This window comes from Pleuronectes platessa, chromosome 2 (assembly GCF_947347685.1).
Source record: "Pleuronectes platessa chromosome 2, fPlePla1.1, whole genome shotgun sequence".
In the NCBI taxonomy this organism is placed as follows: Eukaryota; Metazoa; Chordata; class Actinopteri; order Pleuronectiformes; family Pleuronectidae; genus Pleuronectes; species Pleuronectes platessa.
The window spans coordinates 30,375,170-30,397,284 of record NC_070627.1 but is presented as its reverse complement, the minus strand read 5'-3'; the positions used below and the strand labels follow the sequence as shown (position 1 = coordinate 30,397,284).

General features: G+C 39.7%; 1 protein-coding gene across 1 annotated transcript in view; it reads right to left on the bottom strand.

The window, feature by feature from the left end:
- Window positions 1-22,115, bottom strand: part of nfasca (neurofascin homolog (chicken) a) — an 84,107-nt gene that overhangs the window by 25,672 nt on the left and 36,320 nt on the right. The window contains exons 6-24 of the mRNA XM_053446456.1: window positions 20,421-20,617; window positions 19,550-19,672; window positions 17,746-17,916; window positions 17,414-17,461; window positions 11,527-11,638; window positions 10,910-11,094; window positions 10,684-10,815; window positions 10,365-10,508; window positions 10,006-10,117; window positions 9,717-9,883; window positions 8,771-8,918; window positions 7,895-8,019; window positions 6,324-6,368; window positions 4,163-4,264; window positions 3,370-3,567; window positions 2,992-3,062; window positions 910-1,132; window positions 591-706; window positions 224-434 (exon numbers count right to left, since the gene is read on the bottom strand). Coding sequence (XP_053302431.1) covers window positions 224-434; window positions 591-706; window positions 910-1,132; window positions 2,992-3,062; window positions 3,370-3,567; window positions 4,163-4,264; window positions 6,324-6,368; window positions 7,895-8,019; window positions 8,771-8,918; window positions 9,717-9,883; window positions 10,006-10,117; window positions 10,365-10,508; window positions 10,684-10,815; window positions 10,910-11,094; window positions 11,527-11,638; window positions 17,414-17,461; window positions 17,746-17,916; window positions 19,550-19,672; window positions 20,421-20,617 — 2,630 coding nt within the window. The remainder of the gene's footprint in view (window positions 1-223; window positions 435-590; window positions 707-909; window positions 1,133-2,991; window positions 3,063-3,369; window positions 3,568-4,162; window positions 4,265-6,323; window positions 6,369-7,894; window positions 8,020-8,770; window positions 8,919-9,716; window positions 9,884-10,005; window positions 10,118-10,364; window positions 10,509-10,683; window positions 10,816-10,909; window positions 11,095-11,526; window positions 11,639-17,413; window positions 17,462-17,745; window positions 17,917-19,549; window positions 19,673-20,420; window positions 20,618-22,115) is intronic.

The following is a 22,115-nucleotide window of genomic DNA, read 5'->3' as shown; positions in this document are numbered from 1 at the left end:
CCAAGCGTTTGTGTGATTGTCACTGCCATACTGACTTCTGATGGTTTTAGTAATTCCCCTCCAGGTTTAATGGATGGAACAGGAATTTTCTGGCTAAAGTAACAAAGGTGTAAATACGGCAGAAGGCAGGATATCTACATACTGGATTCAAAATGTCCATTGAGAAACCTATAGATATGTGATTTGTGATGTAATACACTGATTGAGCAGATGCCATCCTCACCTCCCTCCTTAGTGGAGAACTCCACAGTGTTGCTGGGAGGGCCTTCAAAGCGGCTGTTGGCCACAACCATAAAAATCTTATATTTAGAGTAGGGCACCAGGTCAGTTAGGATGACAGATGGCTCGGACGTGGTGCTGTAGATCCCTTTGGTCTTATTCTCCTTAATGACCATCAAACCTGGGACTATACTGGACTCACGCCAGTAGTACAGCTGGGAGGGAGAAGAAGAAGAAAGGGGTTAACAGGTAAAAGGTACAGAGGGGGTGAGGAGATTAAAACCAAAGAAACTTTAGAAATAATGAAGGGAACAACAGAAGAAAATACTATGCAAAATTTTCTAGACAAACTCTGCAGTAGCTCTTCTCACCTTGTACTCTTTGAACTCTCCCTGGACAGAGTTTGGGTCCACAGACTTCCAGTGGATGTTTGCTTTGGTGCTGTCGACCTTTGATACCCTAAAGTCAGTGATGGCATTTGTGGGCTCTGAACATAAAAAAATAAGAATGTTTCACAGAATGTGTTAAAAGTCAGAAGGTTTGGATCTGTTTGTGCTGAGGATTTTCTGCTGCACTAATAAAGTCTTAAAAATCAACCGGCATCATTAAAAGCTATTTGTATAAAAAAATAAATCGATGAGGGTGTTGTCTGTCAATCAAAAATATTATATCTTGGGTAAATCTACTTACTGTCCTCTCCAGAGTATCCAATGACCACATTAGACTCAGGTCCTTGGCCAAACTCATTTATGGCCTGGATTTTGATCTCATAAGGCACATAGGTTTCTGTGTTGTGGATGATATGTTTGGACCCCTCTGTGGTCACATTACTCCACTCTTCCCTCACATCCCTCCGTCTCCACCACACGTTGTATTGTAGATTTGGACCATTTCTCTCCAGATCAAGCAGTGGCTGAAGGAAAGACAAATCTCACTGTGACTACAAACTGATTGAAGAGCAGATGCTGATGTGATACTTCTACAAATAAAAGGTATTTAATAATATAATAAGAGAGGTTGACTTTTAATGGCAACAATAAAAGTTTGAACCTCCTCAAAGTTTCTGTTTTGTACAGTTTATTAGTACTAATACTTTCCTGCAGTGTGAATCTGCAAGTTTAACCGGAAGGGAAATTTTGATGATCTTACAAATATTATTTTTTTTGGGCCATAAACTGTACATAGAGATAGACGACATAACAGGTTCCAAAAGTGAAGCCAAAACATCTTGATTGCCCCTTGATGGTTGGTCGCAGTATAGATCATAATCGCAGCCCCATTCCTGTTATTGGATGGGAAACGTACCAAACTAAGAAATCAAAGTCAAATATATTTTTCCAAAGTTAGTTTCTGTGATTACACCTTGATGCACGTTCAAGTGTTCAAGTTTTATTTTTAATTTAATATTTATGTATAATATTGATGCTATTAAAATGCTAGACTGCTGAGATTGTGATTGGTCAAGCACATGTATTGGCATTCATAACAAATTTATTTACAGTCAATCATCTTTTATAAATTTCATATCGGGCCATAAATAAGTGTATGATTATTAAGTTTTACTTTTGTTTGCGTGTTTTCTCCAGGTACTTCCGCTTCTGCAGAATGAGGAAGACTGGGATTGAACCGCCGACCTTCTGGTTAGAGGACGAACACTTTGAACGTGGCTGGTCCATTGTATTTTATGCAGCGTATGCTTGATATGCAATTAATGTCGATAAATGTTGAAAATGTCTGAACAACCTTGTGCTATCAAAAAAATGAAAACAGAACCAGTCAGCCTTTATAAAGCAAGACATCTTGGTCTATTATTATCATTCAGATAAATCCTAAAAGAATGTTTCTCTCGGTAGAGGAGTTTGGATAATTTTTCAACTGATCATGCCAGAATAGGGACAGCTTGATGTTGTCTGTTGTGTGAGTGCCAGTCCATCCATTTATTATCTATACTGCCTATCCTTTGAGGGTCACGGGAGGAACTGGAGCCAATCCCAGCCGACATTGGGTCAAAAGTGGGGTGCACCCTGGACAGGTCTCCAGTGTTTCACAAGGCCAACATCACAGACAAACAAGCATTCACACTCACATTCACACCTTAAGTCAATTTATAGCTACCAAACCCCCAATCCGCATGTCTTTGGATTGTGGGAGGAAGCCAGAGTACCTGGAGAAGACACACATAAATACTCCACACGACCAAACCAGGTTTCGAACCAGGAACAATGTTGCCATGAGGCAACAATAGTAAACACTTTACCACCATGCTAAGTGCCAGTCATTAGGGGAAAGGAAAAGTAAAAACAAGGTAAGAAGTAGGTAGCCTGTAAAATAACAGCCCCAGAGCTTTAGGCAGCATACGAAAAATACTTCAGCTGGAAAGATTCAGCTTTACTTTTAACGTAGCACTGACTTCTGTGTCTTCCTTAACAACAACAAAGTTAAAAAAACATACCACGTCGCATGTGTTTTATTGATTCTTGTTTCCAGCTGGTCTCCAGCAGCTCCCTACTATGTTGTGTGTGTGTGTTAAGGATCAACATATATGATTATGATATGCAGAACCACTATTCCAAAATTTGAGAAATGTAGATAAAAAGTACATCACCTCAGTTTATTGTGTCAACTTTGTCACATTCCTTGATTTCATTTTCACATTTCCATGATCACAATAATGAGTGTACACCTTTATGTTTTATATTTCTATTTACAGTCAGCAGGCATTAATTTGAATACACTCACAGGATGTCATTTCTTGCATTGTACATGACTTACCTCCCAAGTGATCTCCATGTTGTCCTTCTTGGAGCCCCATCCTCTAAGACCTCTGGTAATTACATCTGGAGCTTGATTTAACATAACAAAATTCACTCAGTTCCAACATCAGCTTCAACAAACCCCATGTCCAGAGATGCAGATTTATGAGCATGGGCTTTCTGGCTTGTGTTTGCAAGAATCTGTTGTGTATTCTATCTCAGAGAAGAAGCTGGTGTTTTATCATTATTATTGACAGATGTTTTTAAATAGGAAAAAAAGCCCTTGATGAACAAGATCATGACTGTCCTTGATGAGGAGGCATGCAAGATATATTTAGCCAGCAAAAGTGTCTGTAAAGACAAATATGATTGAAGATGAGTTTGTCGTGCTTCTCACCTGCTCCACTGGTCTTGTATCTTGGTGAGGGACGGCTGGGCTGACTCTGGCCAACTGAATTAATGGCGATGACCCTGAATTGGTAGTTGACAAATGGGGCAAGCTGCAGGATGACAGAGTTGAGGTCCCCAGGGTAAGTGGACAGGTTCTGCCACCTGCCTGGCTCCCAGCTGTCCTCCTCAAACTGGACCAAGAACTCTGCAGAGACGCACACGTGGCTTGAGAAAAGGCACAACACTCACCATTTAAACACTTGAAACTTGGGAAATCAGGTTATGATGGGGGTTCACAATGTTGTCTGGGATCTCAAAGTCCCCTCATGCACCAATGGGGGACCACCTGCAATTTTGGCTTTTATGCATTCCTGTATCGTGTCATTTCATCCCCTCTACTCTGAAATTTGTTAAAAGACCATACCGAATGAATGAGATGGATTATAGAGATTAAATTTAATACGTTATTAGTAATAAACCTCATCTGTCAGATGGATCATAATTGTGGTCTGTTCAAATGTATCCAATTTGCTTTGAAATTATAATTTGTATTCCACCATCACAATATTATCCTTTCTTTCAGAAACTAACTTAATTACCTGTCTTTTACTTGGTGTGCCTACAGGATACACTGTATTTCCATGTGAGGGCACTGTGAGATAAGCTGCACTATTTTGATACATAGACCTTAGAGTATGCTTGTGGAAAGAGACCATTAAAGGCAATTTTACCCTTCAAATTATGTCAAGGAGAGCCCAGAAAGTACAAGTAGAGAGTATGAAGAGTGTCTGTACAAAAACCTGTGATGAGACTCCTGTGATCATTTCCAGGGATCCAGGTGAGACGAACGCTGCGAGCTGCTGGGTCAGACAGATCTAGATCCATGGGAGGGTCTGGGCGGTCTGCAGAGAAACGGGGAATGATCGGTCTCGGACATGTCTAACACATAGATGCTGCAAAACACATCACTTATACTGTACAGTGTCATATATTTCATGGACAGTCCTTGAATCTTGAGTTAAAATACACTTATTATTAGAATATTATAGGTTATTATTAGGGCTGTCAAAATGAACACGGGATGATTAATTTGTGGAATTAACGCACAAATTATTTAACGCATGCGCAGAATGACCCGCTACATGTACCCCTACCCACCCCACTCACTCACTCGCTTGGAGCACGCACACAGTCGGATCAGAACTCGTTCACGTTAAGTAGCCGGTCAGTGACTTTGTAGGAGAATAGTGAAACACACTGCTCACAGCTGCTCAGTGATCAGCTCATTCTGTGTCCTCCTCCACTCTGCTCTCACTTAAACTAATAAACACTCATCACTAGTTATTGGGACCCGATCAGCAAATGAAGTATTTCAGTGTTTGTTTGATTTGCTCAAGAGTTTATGAGGCTGTATTTAATCATCATGAAAATGACTCGTCAACTTGGGCTCAGTACAACATGAGACCTGACACTCACAGTCAGGACTCAGTGTGAAAGTGACCGGAGCGACCCACAGACATGATCTGACATCATCGATTCATAACCAAACACACGTTTGTCACCTAAATCCTTCCAATAAAAAATAAACTATGAACTGCACTATGAAAATGAACTATGAACTTAACAAACTTTTAAAGGTGCACCATTGAAAGCATCCTCTCAGGCTGCACTACTGCCTGGTGTGGTAGCTGCTCCGCTGCTGATCGCAAGGCCCTGCAGAGGGTGGTGAAGACAGCGGAGCGTATCATAGGCTGCCATCTCCCTTCCGTGCAAGGCATCTACAACACAAGATGCCTGAGAAAAGCACGGAAGTTCATAAAGGACCACAGCCACCCAGGCTGTGGAATTCTAACACTGCTGCCGTCTTGCAGACGTTACCGGAGCATCCGAGCACGAACTACCAGACTCAAAAACAGCTTCTTCCCCCAGGCCATTAGGCTTCTGAACAAACAACACTGACCCACTGAACAGTTACAATGTACATTCTGCTCCCCCATTCATACTTACAACACATATATTCATATTATTTAATTTAATACTCCTCACTCCTTCACCCTGTAAACTGCTGCTAGCCCTTCTTTTAAATTTAAATTGTTGCATTGTTATATGTCATATGTTATATGTTATATGTTTTATGTTATATGTAATATGTCTACTGCATAGATGTTGCCTAGCAGGTCACAAGAATTTCACTGAGCTGATGACGCTGTCATTGTCTCATTTGACAATAAACTTTGATTTTATTTTATTTGCATGAACTGAACTTGGAACTTGTTCTTTTTAAGTATTAACTCTTTCAACACTTCTTCTACAGATGGGCTCAGATTCAGATTTTACAATCACTTTAAATTGTGGAAAGGTTTGATTCGTTGTTTGATTTAAAAAAGAAAACAGAAAAGTTTATTCAACCATCCCATATTAGATTTTTTTTAAAGGAACAAAAAAGAGCAAAGTCTAAAATGACCTAAGCTACCCTCTGATTAATCTGATTACAGATTTTATTCGTTTGACAGCCCTAGATATTATTTAACAAAAGGCCCAATTGCCTCCAAATCTAGAAATATATTGAGAACAATTCAGGAAATCACACTTATATACAACAATGAAATGAAGTAAAATATGAAAGTCTACACTACTAATAGCATCAACAACAGACATTTTCAGACTTAATATGAGAGTCAATTATTTGACAGGATGGATTGTGATGCATGCATTAAAAATCCATTCTGCATCAAAACAATTCCACTCCTCAAACACAAATTGGGGAAGGATATTAATTGGCACATAAGGAAATAATATCCATAAAAACGCCCATTAAAATTGTTTCAATGTAGTCATTAAAATTTAACAAAGGCACAAGTTAAGACAAGGTTAGAGAAAAGTCAGACCCTAACAACATAAACTAGCGGAAAGCTAGCAAAGAAAAGACAAACTAAGACTTCCACCTGAGCCATGTGTTACCTGGAGGCAGGGTGCTAGAGAGTGAGGGGTTGAGAGAGGCTTCCTCTGTGGGATGGGGTCAAGGACCAGGCAGTGGATATAAAGGGTTGCATGTTAGTCTACCAGCCAATCAACAGCAAGAAAGTTAACTGTTAACACATTATTTAGAACACAATTTACTAATGTTAATTCAGATCACTTGGCAAGCAAAAGTTTTTTACAGATGAGACTTTGGCATTAAGGTCTGAGTAACAGTTGTAAGCCAAAATCATTAAAGCATATACTTTAAGAACTCAGCAGATGAGTGACCTGAGAGCAATATTTTCCATAATCTCAAGAAAGTACTGAGACACAAACATTTGGGTAATTTCTGAAGGATCTGTTAATCTCTCTTTATGAACCAGTTTAACAGTAATATTTGCTGAATACCATTAATTTGGTTTTCGGTTTATTTCCGTGACTGTAAACCATCCTCATCTTCAGTATGTTAACCCTGTCAGCCTTTCTACTTTTCTTTATCCAGTTTTTCCATTACATTTAAAGTTTGAGTATTATTACTATTACTGGGCCAATTTATATGTAAATTTTGATATGCAAGTAGCTTTAGCACATTCAGTCTTAATGTTCCCACATGATGAGTAACGTCTTGGCTAGCCCTTAATCCAGTATTCATCAGGTGTGTGGACGTAGATTATTTTATGATTGTTAGTATAATAGCATACAATGCTAATGCAAAAGTAATGCAGGGAGTCAGCACACTCTTTCCAATAACATTGTTCCTGGTTCGAAACCTGGTTTGGTCGTGTGGAGTATTTATGTGTGTCTTCTCCAGGTACTCTGGCTTCCTCCCACAATCCAAAGACATGCGGATTGGGGGTTTGGTAGCTATAAATTGACTTAAGGTGTGAATGTGAGTGTGAATGCTTGTTTGTCTGTGATGTTGGCCTTGTGAAACACTGGAGACCTGTCCAGGGTGCATAACAATAATATTTTTTTTACAAACGAGAAGTACAGGGGTATTAAATTTAAATTGAGAGAGGTCCTAATAAAGAAAATTTAAAGAATGGGGGGGGGGGGGCACTCAAAACAGGTCAATCTGAGAAGGGCTGTTTTAGACAGGGTAAAAAGGTGATGTTTTAAAGGAGCCTTGTGGTATTTTTACCAAAATATGTTACAGACATTTCATTAAGACCCCAAGGAACCATATAAACTGTTGTAAAATGGGCATAATATGTCCCCTTTAAAACACTAGATGTATCAACATCATTGTGACTGTCAGTTCAAAGACTTTGCAAGGAATGTTCACTAGTATGCTCCGGTTGGATTGGCTGAGTGGTGTCACATGAAATGATTTACAATGTCTATATAAATCATTTTATATAGATAATTTTTCTGTTATAGGTTTGGGTCTGGATTGGACAGCATCTGGGCTCAGGTCTAGAACAGGGTCCACCTATTATTGAAACCTATTTTATTCAACTTTGTAATTAAACTAAAACTGTTTTTCTTTAATGTTTTAATTGGGTGATCTAATGCTGTTTTTAACTTTAATTGAAGCCCACTGTTCCAGAACTGCTCTGTATGTGATGTACCTAACACAGTCAGGCGGGCAGATGCGGAGTCCTGGTCAATCTCAGATTTAACAGTGCAGGCGTATGTTCCCTCATCACCCTCATTCACATTGGGGATGGTCAGTGACTCGTCATCCTTCCTCAGCCTGGGAGAAACAAAGATAGCACATAAATTATTCAATCTGAGCATAATACAAAGTCTTGACTGTATTAAAAGTAAAACTACACAGTGTTTGTTTACCATAGTTGATCAACAACAAAACGATTTTGTTTGCTCCGGAGGAAAATCAAGCTAAATGTATTATTTAGGAGTTGGGTGGAACTATGCACCATTTGACAGTTTATGTTACATTACATTACATTTCATTTAGCTGACTCTTTTATCCAAAGCGACTTCCAATAAGTGATGTTAGTGAAACTTATCTGAGGGGGATTGACCTAATATCTATATTACAAGCAAAATTAATTTAAATGGATTACTCAGTGAAGACAAATATAGAAATACATCTGTATTTAAAACAACATAAGTGGAAGTCTACCTCTCAGGAAAGATAGTGGCCTTTTGGCTTAAAACAAGGTGTAAATTACAAGTCTGATATGACACTTGGATGCGACAACACGAGCAGTATGGAGGAAGTTGGTGGCCGTTGTTTAAATTAGTCAGAAGTTTAGGTCGCCAGATATTTCAATTGTATCCCAAAAAAATTTGCTACAAATTTTCTTCTGAGACTCCAGAACTGTTTTGTGGACTGGAAAAGATGAGTGAATTCAAAATTTTGGGTGAACTATCCCTTTAATTTACAACCTGTATAAATATGTGGTGTTTTGTTCTTACAGGGGCATGAGAAGAGTTCATAATGTATGAGGGTTGTTAGGGCCACCTTTAAGTGCCATTACCTCCATCCTAGATAGAGAGACTTGTCATCTTTGGTCCAGGTCACAGTGACAGGCAGGCTGGGATCCGACTTCACTTTACAGTTGAAACGAGCTGTGGAGCCCCTGATGGCTGACTGGTGCTCAGGGAATCTGATTATACGAGTTTGCGCTGAGTTGAAAGAGTTAGTGCAAACGAACACACATACACACACACACACAGACACACACACACACACACACACACACAAACACACACACAGAGAGAGACCATAAGAGCTCATGTTTAGATGGGGGCAGGATAGCCGAGGAAGATGAGTTTGTGTCAGACGGCACATCGTACAGTCCTTTCAAAAGAGGCAAACTCACACCAATACACTTTACAGTGACTGTATGGCCATGTAAATCTGAGTATTAATTTCTTCTCATACTGTAAAGAAAATACTAATACCAAAAAATGACATCTATATAAAACTAAAAGTCTTGTGTTGTGTATGTTCAAACATCCACCCTGAACTCCTCAACTCTGTACAAGATATCACAAGAAGCCTGATAAGGGTCCTTGCCACTTGAAAGGGAGCCTTGGTATATTAGTTGGCTTGTTTTGTATTTCATTCAATGCCGTGCTACCTCAAATGCTACATGGATATTTTTGAAATACATTCACAAATGTTTGTTTGCAAGGCATTTTAATAAAAGGCACACGAGATTTGCATATCATCTGAAGTGCAAGTTATTTGGCAGATGGAAAGGAAATCATTTCGTTTTTCACACAAAAATTGTGGCTTGTTTTGTCATAAAAGGTCAAAAAACCTGCAGGCGCTGATAGCTACTGCACATATCGACTGCACAAGATACAAGTCATGTTAGATCGTTACAGGATAACTTCATAACAATATGTTACTGTGTAATTGATGATGACTTTAGTTCTCAGGTTTGCTCAGAGTGCAGCAATATTGATATGTCTGACCTTTGACCTCCAGGCGGACCTGGTTCTCGGCTGTGCCCAGGATGCTGTTGGCAACACATGTGTATGTGCCCTCGTCCTCTGTTCGAGCCCTTTTGATCTCCAGGGTGCCGTTGATGTAAACACGGTACTGTCCACCATCCAGCCCACTGCCCTGTCCATTCTTAAACCTACACATGGTGAAAAGCACATGGGTAAAGAATGGTATTAGGAACTAGTTTATTCACTGGGAGCATCGGTGTAGAATGATTCCAAAACAAGAATGTCTTTGCCAAAAATGCTTTATTCTCACCAGCGTAGTTCAGGAAGAGGGGAACCAAAGAAAGGACAATCCAAAAAGGTGCGGTTGTTCTCAATTACTTTAATCAGTTGGTTTTTAGGGCCCAGCATCCTCGGAGGCATGTCTATAGGGGAGGGACAGTGGTCATTTTGACATGAAAGAAGTAGATTTACTGATACAACGCATTTACTTTCTTTAACATAATCAGTATTCATACATACCTTCATATTTACATTTTCCGAGATGATGTAATTGTTGAAGAGTAATGCTAAGGTAGTGCATAAAGATGCATACCGCTCCAAGCCAATGTGATTTGGCTTCTATTGACAGTTTCAAATCAGCACACAGCCCAACCCCCCTCCATGTCTTACCGAGAACACTGACGAAGGCATTGGACAACAGGTATCCATGCTGGTTGGAGGCGTTGCACTGATAAACAGCACTGCCTCCCATTTGCACTGAGCGGAAGAGGATGGTGTCACCAAGCACCTGTCTGTTCGGGTTAGGAGGAGAGCCTTTTGGGGAAAGGGGGAATGATACCGGTTTATGATACTGTTTCTGAAAAATCCCAGGACAAAATTATGTAAAAATTGAGGGAAATCAGGTCCCAGCAAAACACGGGTTTAGGGGCAATAACTTAAAACTGAATGAATGAAAGAAAGAATGAAAAGCTGAAACAGCCACACCTACTGTCTATAGGTTGTCCATTGATCAGCCACTGAATGTTAGGTTTAGGGTTCCCGTTGGCCCGACACACCAGGCGTCCGTTCTCATCCGGGGCTAGCACCAGGTCCGTAGGTTTGTCCAGCCAGTAAGGAGCCGCTGTCGGACACAGGGATTCAGGTTAGCAAGATTGACTCACTCACAAGTTTAAATACAGTAGTTGTGCAAAAACACATAATTGTGACCTCTTCACCTTTAACCTGGACAAAGATGCTGTGGCGTATGCTGCCTAAATGACTGTTGGCCATGCACACATACTCCCCAGCATCTTCCTCTGACACACTGATAATCTTCAGGGTCTTGTTGAAATTCTGAAACTTCACTTTGTGTCCTGGCAGTTCCCCACCCTTCTTGAACCACTTGACGGTAGGAGTTGGTCTGTAGGGGAGGAATGAAACAAACGCAGCTTTGTCATTAATTTAACATTGAACACAGTCCTCACATTTCAAGAATTTTTTCAGGAGCATATTCAGTATCCGATCATCCTTCAATATCATTCTTCCATTGCCGTGTTACAGGTGTTTGGACCACTTACAAACAGTGTTGAATGTTAAATAAATATCTAGAACCCAGTTACAAGCAGTGTCAGCGATAGTTAATCACCTACTGTTCATAGTGTTAGTGAATTCACATTTGTCTATGAACAACATGCTGGTTTTTTTTGTTGTTTTTTTAAAAAAAAAAAAAAATTATTGAACACACAGATGCTGTGTTTTATAAAACAAGACCATACTACCTAAATCTTATTGATCTTATTTTTTGCAGAGAGAGTGAGGGAGAAAGTGAGGAAGAGAGAAGGAGAGAGCTCACAGTCCAGCAGCGATACACTCCAGTAGCAGTTGCTCATCTCGTTGCACAATTTTGGAGCTCTCACTGCCTGATGGTGAGAGGAAGGTCGGCGTGGACTCGGATACTTTACGGCCTGCAGACGAGAAATGAGGAGAGGTTACTAAAAACAAACGTCCAGAGTTTAATCCTGAAAACTGACTTATCACAAACAAGAAGAGTTAGACATCTAATGTTGTTCATCTACAAAGCTCTGCCTTTAAAACTTTTTAAACTTAATTACCTTACCTCTCTTCTCTCATATAAAATCAGTACATACAGCACAAGATCAATTATTCCTTATAAATGGAATTATTTACAAACTGCCCTCTAACTACAGCCTTTTATTCCCCTTGGAGATTACAATTTTTAAATTGTGATGTTTTTTAGTAATCTTGTGAATGTTTTATTAATTTATTTTGACTGTGTTTTGTGATTGCTTGTGTTTAATTGTTTGTTGCTAGTTGTGAATGTTTCTTGTTTTCATGCCTTTCTTGAAAAATAAATCTCGTTCTCAATGTGTCTGCCGGATTAAATAAAGATGTAATATTTCCTACAAGGAGCTAAACATCCGCTCTGTGGGCACTGCCACATACATCTAGCACTATTATTCTTATAATTTCCTTGTGGCTGTGCTCCATCTTTGCCTTGCTTTGACTCTCTCTGTAGTGAGGGCAAATTCGGAATGAGATAAGCTCAATATCAAGCTGAAGTGTATTTAGACCTTCCCATGTGAATTATGCCTCAACCGCGACATGTAATTGGTTGCCATTACTAGACCTTGTAGACCATTAAGGCCTTCTATAATCCTAGACTAGTACGACAATAGTTTTGCCTCACTTGAACTTGAAAAAAGGAAGAAACCAAAGTGTGAATAGACTTTTGAGTATCAGACTGAGATGCAAGCAAAGTGCTGTCTTTATTTACGGCGTAACACAAACATGAGGCATTTTAATCAGGTATGAAGTCGACTGTAAAGTTACGACACTCAATCATATCTCTAGGAAGGGAAGATAACTTTTCTTGGTTTGTTGACAATTTAGTCTTGCTGTTCAGCACATACAGAGGAATAACCTACTAATACTATCTCAAACAACAGTCAAGTTGAAAGCCAGTTAATTACAATGTGGATGAGATCATCAACATCCCAGCTTATTCGTGGAGAATGGTGCAGAGGATCCTGTGATGTGTTATCACATAAGCGCCACTGGACTTTCTGTAGATTTGACACTAGTGGACTAAACGGAAAAATACTGCAGAAAGTCTGGAGGCTCTTAGTCAGACATTTGCGTTCACACATACAGTCTGGAGAAGGTCCAAAGGATCTCCAGAGTTTAGTGCAAATCAAAATGCACCTTTATTTCAAAATTGTGTTGATGTTATGCTCCTTCCTCTTCTCCATCCCCTTCCTCTTCTCCATCCCTATCCCCCTTCCCCGGAATCCCTTTGCTTTATCACCCGCAGATCCAGGGCCTCTGTGGCCGCACCATGGATTGCGGTTTGTGGATCGCGCACCGGGGGTCGCAGTGTTGGATCCAGTGTGGCGGATTCTGAGTTATGTGGGCTGATCGTGGTGCTGGTGGCGGACCCTGTGTCGCGTTTGCATTGGGCACGTGCGGTGGACCGGGACCGCGGTGGTGGCTCGTGATGGGTCCTGGTGGGCGGCGGTGGACGGTGACTGAGGACTGGAGTGGCGTCTGGTCTGGATGGTGGATCGTGGTCGGGATGGTTGCTGACCATGGACTGTGATTGCAGCGGGACTGCTTGGCATGTCATTCTGGGGTTGTCCTTCGTGATGTCTACCCTCATCAAATGCTGCTAGAGACTTTAATCTTTAATCTTGAAGACTTTAATCTTGATGATGTTTTCCTGCACGTGGCATCTATTGCACTTCTGTCCGTCCTGGGAGAGGGATCCCTCACATGTGGCTCTCTCTGAGGTTTCTACGTATTTTTACCCTGTTAAAAGGGTTTTTAGTAGTTTTTCCTTACTCTTGCTGAGGGTTAAGGACAGAGGATGTCACACCCTGTTAAAGCCCTATGAGATGAATTGTAATTTGTGAATATGGGCTATACAAATAAAATTTGATTGATTGATTGATTGATTGATTCTGTTTAGATGTATGTTAGCCAATATCTACACTTTCTGCAAGATCAGCAATTACTTTTGGTAAATAGAATATTTCACTAACCAACAGAAACCATAGTCAAACATATAAAATATGATTCAATATGTAACAAAGTAGAATTGCCCTATAAATGCCACACAAATCTGAGAAGAATCTGTCAATGATATTCCATCACTAGTAGTAAATGTTTGCAACTACAACACAAACTGAACCAATTAAAAATTCTCCTTATTTTTATACAGTTGTTTTTCTGGATCTTGACCACTACCCAGAGTTGTAGACAGCACATTACCAAACTGCTCCAACCCAAGCACAAGTACTTTTAACACCATGGACTACAAATCCAGTTTGGGAAGGATACAGCCTGCTGACAAGTGTGTGGTATTAAATTAGCATTGGGCTCCTTTGTAATGGAGATCTTTATGGGATTAAAGCATATGTTAGCAGGGAGTTTTTCCACTGGCGAACAGAGGAGTGGGTAAGGAGGATTGGTTATTGTTTGTGACACTGTGAGGACAAAAAAAATTACAAGAGTAAGAGCCTACAGAAGACGAAGGCATCAAGGGTCAGTGGCAACATATGCCAAAATGCTTAGGCACACAAACATTATGATGGATATCTATGGTGATGAAGTAAGCACCCTGGAAACATGGCAAACAGCATGAAAAAAAATACAAACGTGGCCTTTGTTTCTGTTTGTGTTAATAAGAGATTGGTTACAAACTAGCTAGTATGTGTGAATGAGTATGTGTTAGTAGTTGTGCGTGAATATGTCAACAGCTCTTTATCACATGCCCACACTCACAAAGAAACATGTATAAGAGCAGACGTTGGAGGTGGCAAAGCTTATTAATATACATATATGACTATTAATGACCATGGCATGAATCCAGACTGATTATTCAACATTTGACCTAATTATTCTCATCGGTATCCTCAGTCCTACTGGAACTAAATTGGCAAGCCTGATCAGTCACAGGGACTATGTGATCCCTAAGGGACATATCGAGTCTTCCCCTGGGCTTCCTGAAAATGGAATATTCTATTTATAAACTGAATGAGATGAACACTCCTCTGTGAGAGTACATAGTAGGATCAGAGAGAAGTCATATCGTGTGTCACTGAACCTAGAAAAAACAAGAATAAAGTATAACACACAGCATGGACACAATTTTAACCCCTAAAACATTTATATAAGTAGGCCTTGTTGGTCAAACATTAAATAATGATACATTTTAAACTGAAGCTTCACTCAAACAATGGAGTTCAGAAATCAGTAAATGATTAAATAGCCTCAAATGTCCTTAAACTCCTAAAATGTGGCTTCAGTTGTTTTTCTATTACCACATGTTGTGAACTGTATGATTTCATAGGGGGTGTTCAATCTAAGGGTGTATAATTTTGTTACATGGATATTAAGGGTGCTTTTGATTAGTCCATTGAGATTAGGAAGGTTCCTAACTGAGTGAAATGACCCGGAAGTATTTCAGCAGCTGCCATGATAAGAGCTGTTCTGATTTCTCTAAATCCTAATTTATCTCCTTAGCATCGTAAACACTGGACCATCTTTATGACAGGCAAAGAGAAAATGTAATCCCACAATTCTTTGTGGCAGCATCAACATTTAAAGTGACGCAGCCTCGTAGTACGTAGGCAAACCCACGTTAATATGAATAATCTGAAGAGATCTTTAATTCTCTTGTCATGAACCAGAACTTATGTGAATCTGCATATGATTGTCTGAGCTCCTGATTTCCTCGCTGCATCTACATCTATATCTGTCCAGTCAGGATTAACAAGGTACAACAAGCATATTGGACACAATATCATTATCAGAACTAGATCCCCAGATGTGGACTGCACACACAAAAAAAGTTCTCCATAGATATTACTCATGTTATTATTTTAACATTTCAGTCCAATCTAATTAAATTCAATCTATTTTGTTACATCTTTCCTCAGAACGTGTCATTCTGTTTTGGAAAGGAAACTTTACTAAAACTGGGGTTAAGGGCCTATCCCATTTCTTCCTACCCTTACCCCTAACCCTTGTTCTCGAGGGTTATCTTAACGTCCCTTGAATTGGAGTCACAAGGGACATCATCAGAAGTCGTCGATGTAAACAAGCAAGTCCTTGCAGTTACTAAAGTGACAAACCTATAATAGTCAAATAATATCTATGCTAAGGTGAATCAAGGACATTTGAATCCAAAAAGCTTGGATGCTCTGCATTATTTCACGTATGAATCAAAAGCACAAAGTCTGCTAATAGGAGACTGTATTAAACCCTGCCACGATGCATTGTTATTAGAGCAGTTAAATTCAGTAACATCGCTGCTATACACTGGTTAAATCAAGTATATTGTGTATCTTCAAAGATATTACAATCATTATTGTAAATTTTTAATTTTTATTAATGGACAAATTGATACATCTATGGGTATTTCTTCCATCTTCCAGGTGATTCGCAAGGCAAATTGGGAAATTCTCGTACGCCTTGGTTTGAAGGGTGGGTCTGAAAAATCTTTGTTTCAAAGGCACTACAGCCCTAACGTTTGGCCAAAACCCTCGTTCTCAACAGGTATTGGGACAGCTATCCCTACACAGGAATGGGCAAAATGAAATGGAAGGGCTTGGGGTAGGGAGAAGGGGTGAAATGGAATTGGGCCTAAAGAGTTTAAGTGGAGTCCTTTTTTTCTATGAGACGGTTCTCTTTTCCTAACTCCTTACAACTTCTCCTTCGTATCTTTCCTTGACTTTGTGACGTTTTTTATCACGGTCAAGGAATAGTTGTTAGGAAGAGGATTATTTTGACTTTTTGACCGCAGCCTAAATCTTTAATCTTATGGTGCTTTCACAGATGATCAGTCCTACGAGAGTATTCATCGCAGTTCACATTCAGAAGTTGCAAACAGATCCATTCAGTTCGCCACTCACCAAAATATGACCATGTACAATGAACAGCGTTCTATTCGTGGATTCATGCAAAACACTGGCCAGCAGCTTGAATTGGCCTCATATTTGCAATGTATCTGCTTCGACTTACTGAAGTTGTTCCCACTGGCTTGATTAAGATAGCCCCACTGGTTTTACAACAAGGCACTAGTTATATGAGCAAATCTTATATACCCCTCTCTAACCTGGTGCATCTTCAAGGGGTCGTCGATACTCAGCAACATGACCCAGCACTGAACTATCTAACTTCAGTACATACAAGATTAAGTGGATGCATCACTGATCGAATGGTGTGACATTAAACTGTGATTCTGACTGACCTCACGTCAGTTGTACATTCAATCTGTTGCTTGTTCACAAACCATGGGATTGCCAGAATGATCTGATTTGACGTAAATCCTCTTAACTAGGTTGTATGCTCATTAGTTGATGTTGAAATAGTTTTTTGATTATTTTCAAATACAACTTAATGTAGATGCTGTCCAGACAAGAATATCGCTTCAGAAGATATGCTGAATACATGTTAATGTTCTTATACCTTCTATTTCCAATTAAAATATATTTTATATTGATAACTTCAACCCAAAATGCCTTAAAATAAATACAGCAACACATTTACACTTTTCCATATGAAACCACACAGGGAATTCTATGCCTACAGAGAGCAGTTAGGAGGTTAGATCATTGGACAGCTTCAGCCAGAAGGTTAATGTTTCTAGCCATGTAATTGTAGGGCGTGACTAAACAGGTAAACAGGAAGTGGAGCTGTCCTGACAGGAAGTGACTCACCACCATAGGGGTCAGTGGCATTGTAAGATGTTTCATTATATGGCTCCTCTGAAAAAAAGGCACACAAAGTGGATCATCAGTCCACACAAAAAAACAAATACAGAGGGTATGATGGCACATAGTGGCGTTGAAGATACACCAGCAAAGCGGAAAGAAAGGCTTTCATATTACATCCAGAGAATCCAATAATTGAAGTCTTCACTTTTACCGGTTCAAGCTGTTACATTCCATTTTAGATTATTGGTATCTGATCAAAACACACAGCAGACATGACCTCCTCTCTCTCTGTTTGTGTGTGTGTGTGTGTGTGTGTGTGTGTGCTGTCTACTCACTGGTGAGAACTTTGAGTGTGAAAGGGTTCTTCTGCTGGATGGTGTGTGTGAAGAGGAAGCGAGCATTGCAGCTGTAGTCTGTCTGAGCGTCTTGAGCAACAACATTGGAGAAGTACAGGTCTCCATTCAAACCTGTAGACACTCTCTTATCTTGTGATATTGGGTTCATAGCTAGAGAGAACATGAGGAGCCCAGAGGTAGGATAGAGGGATACGGATAAAAAGGAAAAGACACAGGTTAAATAAAACCACATTACTAGCAACTATTAGACACTTGCGCATCACTCATGGCTGGTATTTACATACTACAAATAACTATTCCTTTTCTAAAAGCCCTGGACCAAAGACATGGATTTGAAAATTAGTTTAATTGAAAAAACAAACTTCACCTTGGACAAGTACAAAACAAAGATTTATAGAGGAACATGGAATACACCCATTATGATTGTCAGGGAAAGTGAAGATAAAGTAACACTTTATTTCATTGGCCTGTAATTTCTTGAAAGTTTCTTGCGAAGTTTTGTAGATAAAACTATGTAATAGCGGATGCCAATCTGCTAATACAAGAACAATGTAAGTATTCTGTCAGAGCATTGCTTTATTTAATTCCAGGAAATGTCTTGGTATATTACTGGGAAATTATTCAGACATTTTCAGCCAATAAAATAAAGCATTCTAAACACAAATGGAATAGAGCATCATGTTTAATATGAACATTAACTGACACTCCTGACCTATATCTTCAGGATCTTATATAATTCCCTCCACCCACATAATTGATGGATTGAATAATAGTATGAAGGAGCAGGTGTACAGAGGTTCCTAATAACCAAGAAAAGAGAGCACATTTCTCCAGTATTAGCATCACTACACTGGCTTCCAGTTAAATCTAGAATAGAATTTAAAATTCTCCTCCTCACCTTCAAGGCCCTGAATATAATGGAGCGCCTTTTTACCTTAAAGAGCTGTTAGTACCCTATCAACCCACTAGAGCACTCCGCTCCCAGAATTCAGGCCTACTTGTCGTCCCTAAAGTCTCTAAAAGTAGAGTAGGAGCCAGAGCTTTCAGACATCAAGCCCCTCCTGTGGAATAATCTCTCACTTTCAGTTCGGGAGGCAGACACCGTGTGTTCGTTTAAGAGTACACTCAAAACCCTCCTTTTTGATAAAGCTTATAGTTAGAGCTAATTAGTGCGGCAGAACGTAACGGATGCCAGAGTGAAGAAAGGATGCCAGAGTGGCTCAGGACTGAAATGTCTCCTTCAAACTGCGGAGAGAGAGGAGGTGAGAGAAAAAGGAAAAGAGGATAAAAACTAAATGATAGGATTAGGTTTGAAGTATATCAGAGGACTTTTATCCAAAAAACATGGTGCAAATTATGTTGTTTTTTAATTGAATCAAATTTGGGTGTCGGGGCATCTGGACACTTGGATGACAACATAGGAGCAGTGTGGGGGAATGTTAGGTTTTATTCTGTTGTCATTTTACGTGTGAAGATATGGTCACCATTTACTTGAATTGTATTGGATTTGGCCGCAATGCTGTTTATCCCTGATACTGCAAAAGTCTTTTGTGGACTGAAACACCCTCCCCTCCATCGACGTAGTGGTGGGCAGATAATGACAGAATTTTCATTTGTGGCTGAACTATCTCTGTAAGAGATAAAACTGCACGTAGTTGTCTGATAGTTTCATTTTTACTGGCTAATTCGTAGCAAATCTGCAGGACACACATACAGCACACTTCATAAGGAAAGCGAAATAAACTTTTATGTATGTGTATATATGTGTGTAATTGGTGCTTACCGCTGCTCATCCAGAAGGTAAAGGGAGGAGGTAGTCCTGGTGGGGGGTTACAGGTTAGAACCAGTGGGGAGCCTTCAGTCACCACCACTGGCTCCAACACCTCCTTGGGCCACAGAGGAGCCTCTGATGGACAGAGAGGGGGAGGCGAGGGAGAGAAGAAAAGGAAATGATACATGTGATCACATATAGGGGAGGGAAGGATTTTCATTGTAATAATGAGATGATGAGAATGGAGCTTGTCATTATTGTTCTTGGAGTTTAATGGTTAAACTGAAGAAATGAAAGGTGTTTCTGCTGTTTGAAGTTGTAGGCAACACAGTAGTATTAGTGGTCATCAAATTCATACATTTCTTAAAACATTAAATTGTTTCAAATAGGTCAAATTTGCTTAAAGAACCCAACACATCTTGATCAGAAAAAGATCAAGGTTTATCACTGTAAAAACAATTGGAACATTTATGATGAGAAGTATCAGGCTTTACAAAAACTCCACCAACAGATAAAAGGGGAAATGTGTTGTATTACAATGATACAAACTATGTGATCTCAGGCTTTCTCGAAAACATATTGTCTAAGTCGAGCAGTAAAGAGGGAGACTTATTTAAAAGCTGAAGAGCCAAGACACAATGGAAGACGGATGCAGACAGCAACACATAACCGTAACAAAAATATCAAAAGGACTACAACATTCTATTTTTGCAAATAATAAGTAATAATATATACATATTTTTTATTTGTATTCATATACATTCAATGATTTAAAAGACATGTAGGAACCCTGAATAATATTTAAAACTTCTTCTGCAAGAAAGAAAATTAAAAAATATCATCAGAATTAGATTATTGTGTCGTGACGTGTGTACGTTCTTACTTGAGACCCGCAGCAGGATTTTGTTGGACAGAGCTACTCCAAAGTCATTGGTAGCAAAACATTGGTACTCTCCTTCGTAGTCCTCTGGTCGTCCCCCGCTACGGAAACCAATCTCCAGTGTTCCTGAGCGTTTTCGCATAGTCACCCTGGGATCTTTCCCAATGTTGAAGAACTTCCCATTCCTTCGCCATGAAAACCTGAGCAACAAAACAAAGAGCAAAAGAGTTTCATTGTTGATATATTGCCTGGGCCTGAAGCTAGTCACAGGACATTTATCGCAAGAAGCTAACATACCATTTATATTTGCATAATGTAAGATATCCCCCAGCAACTAAACACCTCAGCACAAATTTATATCACGGCAAATGAAAGTGTTAGAGTACCCTCAGAGAAAGGTTAGAGTGAGTGCAACACAACTCTGTTGATTGTTATACGGCCATTGAATTATTATTACTATTATAGATAGATTAACTATTTAGTTGTTTGTGTCTGGGCCAAAGACTCAAACAAGTTGTGATGCATTGACATATACATTGCAACGCCCTTCCTTCCTTCCTAACTTCCTTCCTTCCTTCCTTCCTTCCTTCCTTCCTTCCTTCCTTCCTTCCTTCCTTCCTTCCTTCCTTCCTGCCAACCATCCATCTATCTTCCATCCATTCCTTACTAGCTCCTATTTATGGAACAGAAGTTGCTAATGCCCACTCAAAAGCCTGGAAACAAATCTTGTAATTTAGTTTTAATGATGAGATGGTCCTGTGGAAGTCTATATCATCCTGAAACTGTGAGCTGTTACCTTTGAGTGCAGGTTGTTCCAAAATCGCCTTGTTTTTTGGTGTTTTTCTGGTGATCAGACTTTATTTAGGCATCCTTTTTCATTCTTCGAAACAGTCAGTATCAAAATACGTGGATTTATGTTGTTTAGCTTATACATACGAAGAATCACCAAGGTGATTTTTTAGGAGGAGAAAAAGAAGGAAAGAGAGACGTGGGCTGTAATCATGTTAACATGGCCTTATTGTTAACAGCTGGAAAGTGAGTAACTCCTTTTCTTGCCATGAATTTGCTACAAAAATCTATCACACAGCACAGCCTATATGTAATAGTGCTGTTGCTTAATCCTGTTGCATGTGATGATCCCTGATTAATGAAGAACACTGAATATGCTTACATAACACGCCTCTATTTTTAGTGAGCAGTGTGGATTTACAAAAGATGCTTCCTGTCATTTTTAAGTGAGTTAGTCAATTGGGGCGTGTTTGAGTTACAGCACTGAGCCTGACAATCGTCTACTGTTGACGCACTGGAGACCATTGCTGTTTTTTTGTGTGTGTTAGTAGTCAGATGCTGATTGTGAGAGAATAAGTGAACGATCCCCTTCCCTGAATGTTTCATGAGGATGAATAGTCAACTGAGTGCATTACTAGAGGACAATGCCTGTATTGGGAATGGGAGAGCCAGTATGTGTGCATGGGAGAGTGGTTGAGTGCTGTATTGTGAGGTGTGTGTGTGTGTGTGTGTGTGTGTGTGTGTGTGTTTGTGTGTGTGTGTGTGTGTGTGTGTGTGTGTGTGTGTGTGTGTGTGTGTGTGTGTGTGTGTGTGTGTGTGTGTGTGTGTGTGTGTGTGTGTACAAGTATTTGGATTGGTGACCATGTGTATGTGTGTCTGTGTGTCTTACGTAAAGCCAGGCTGTCTCCT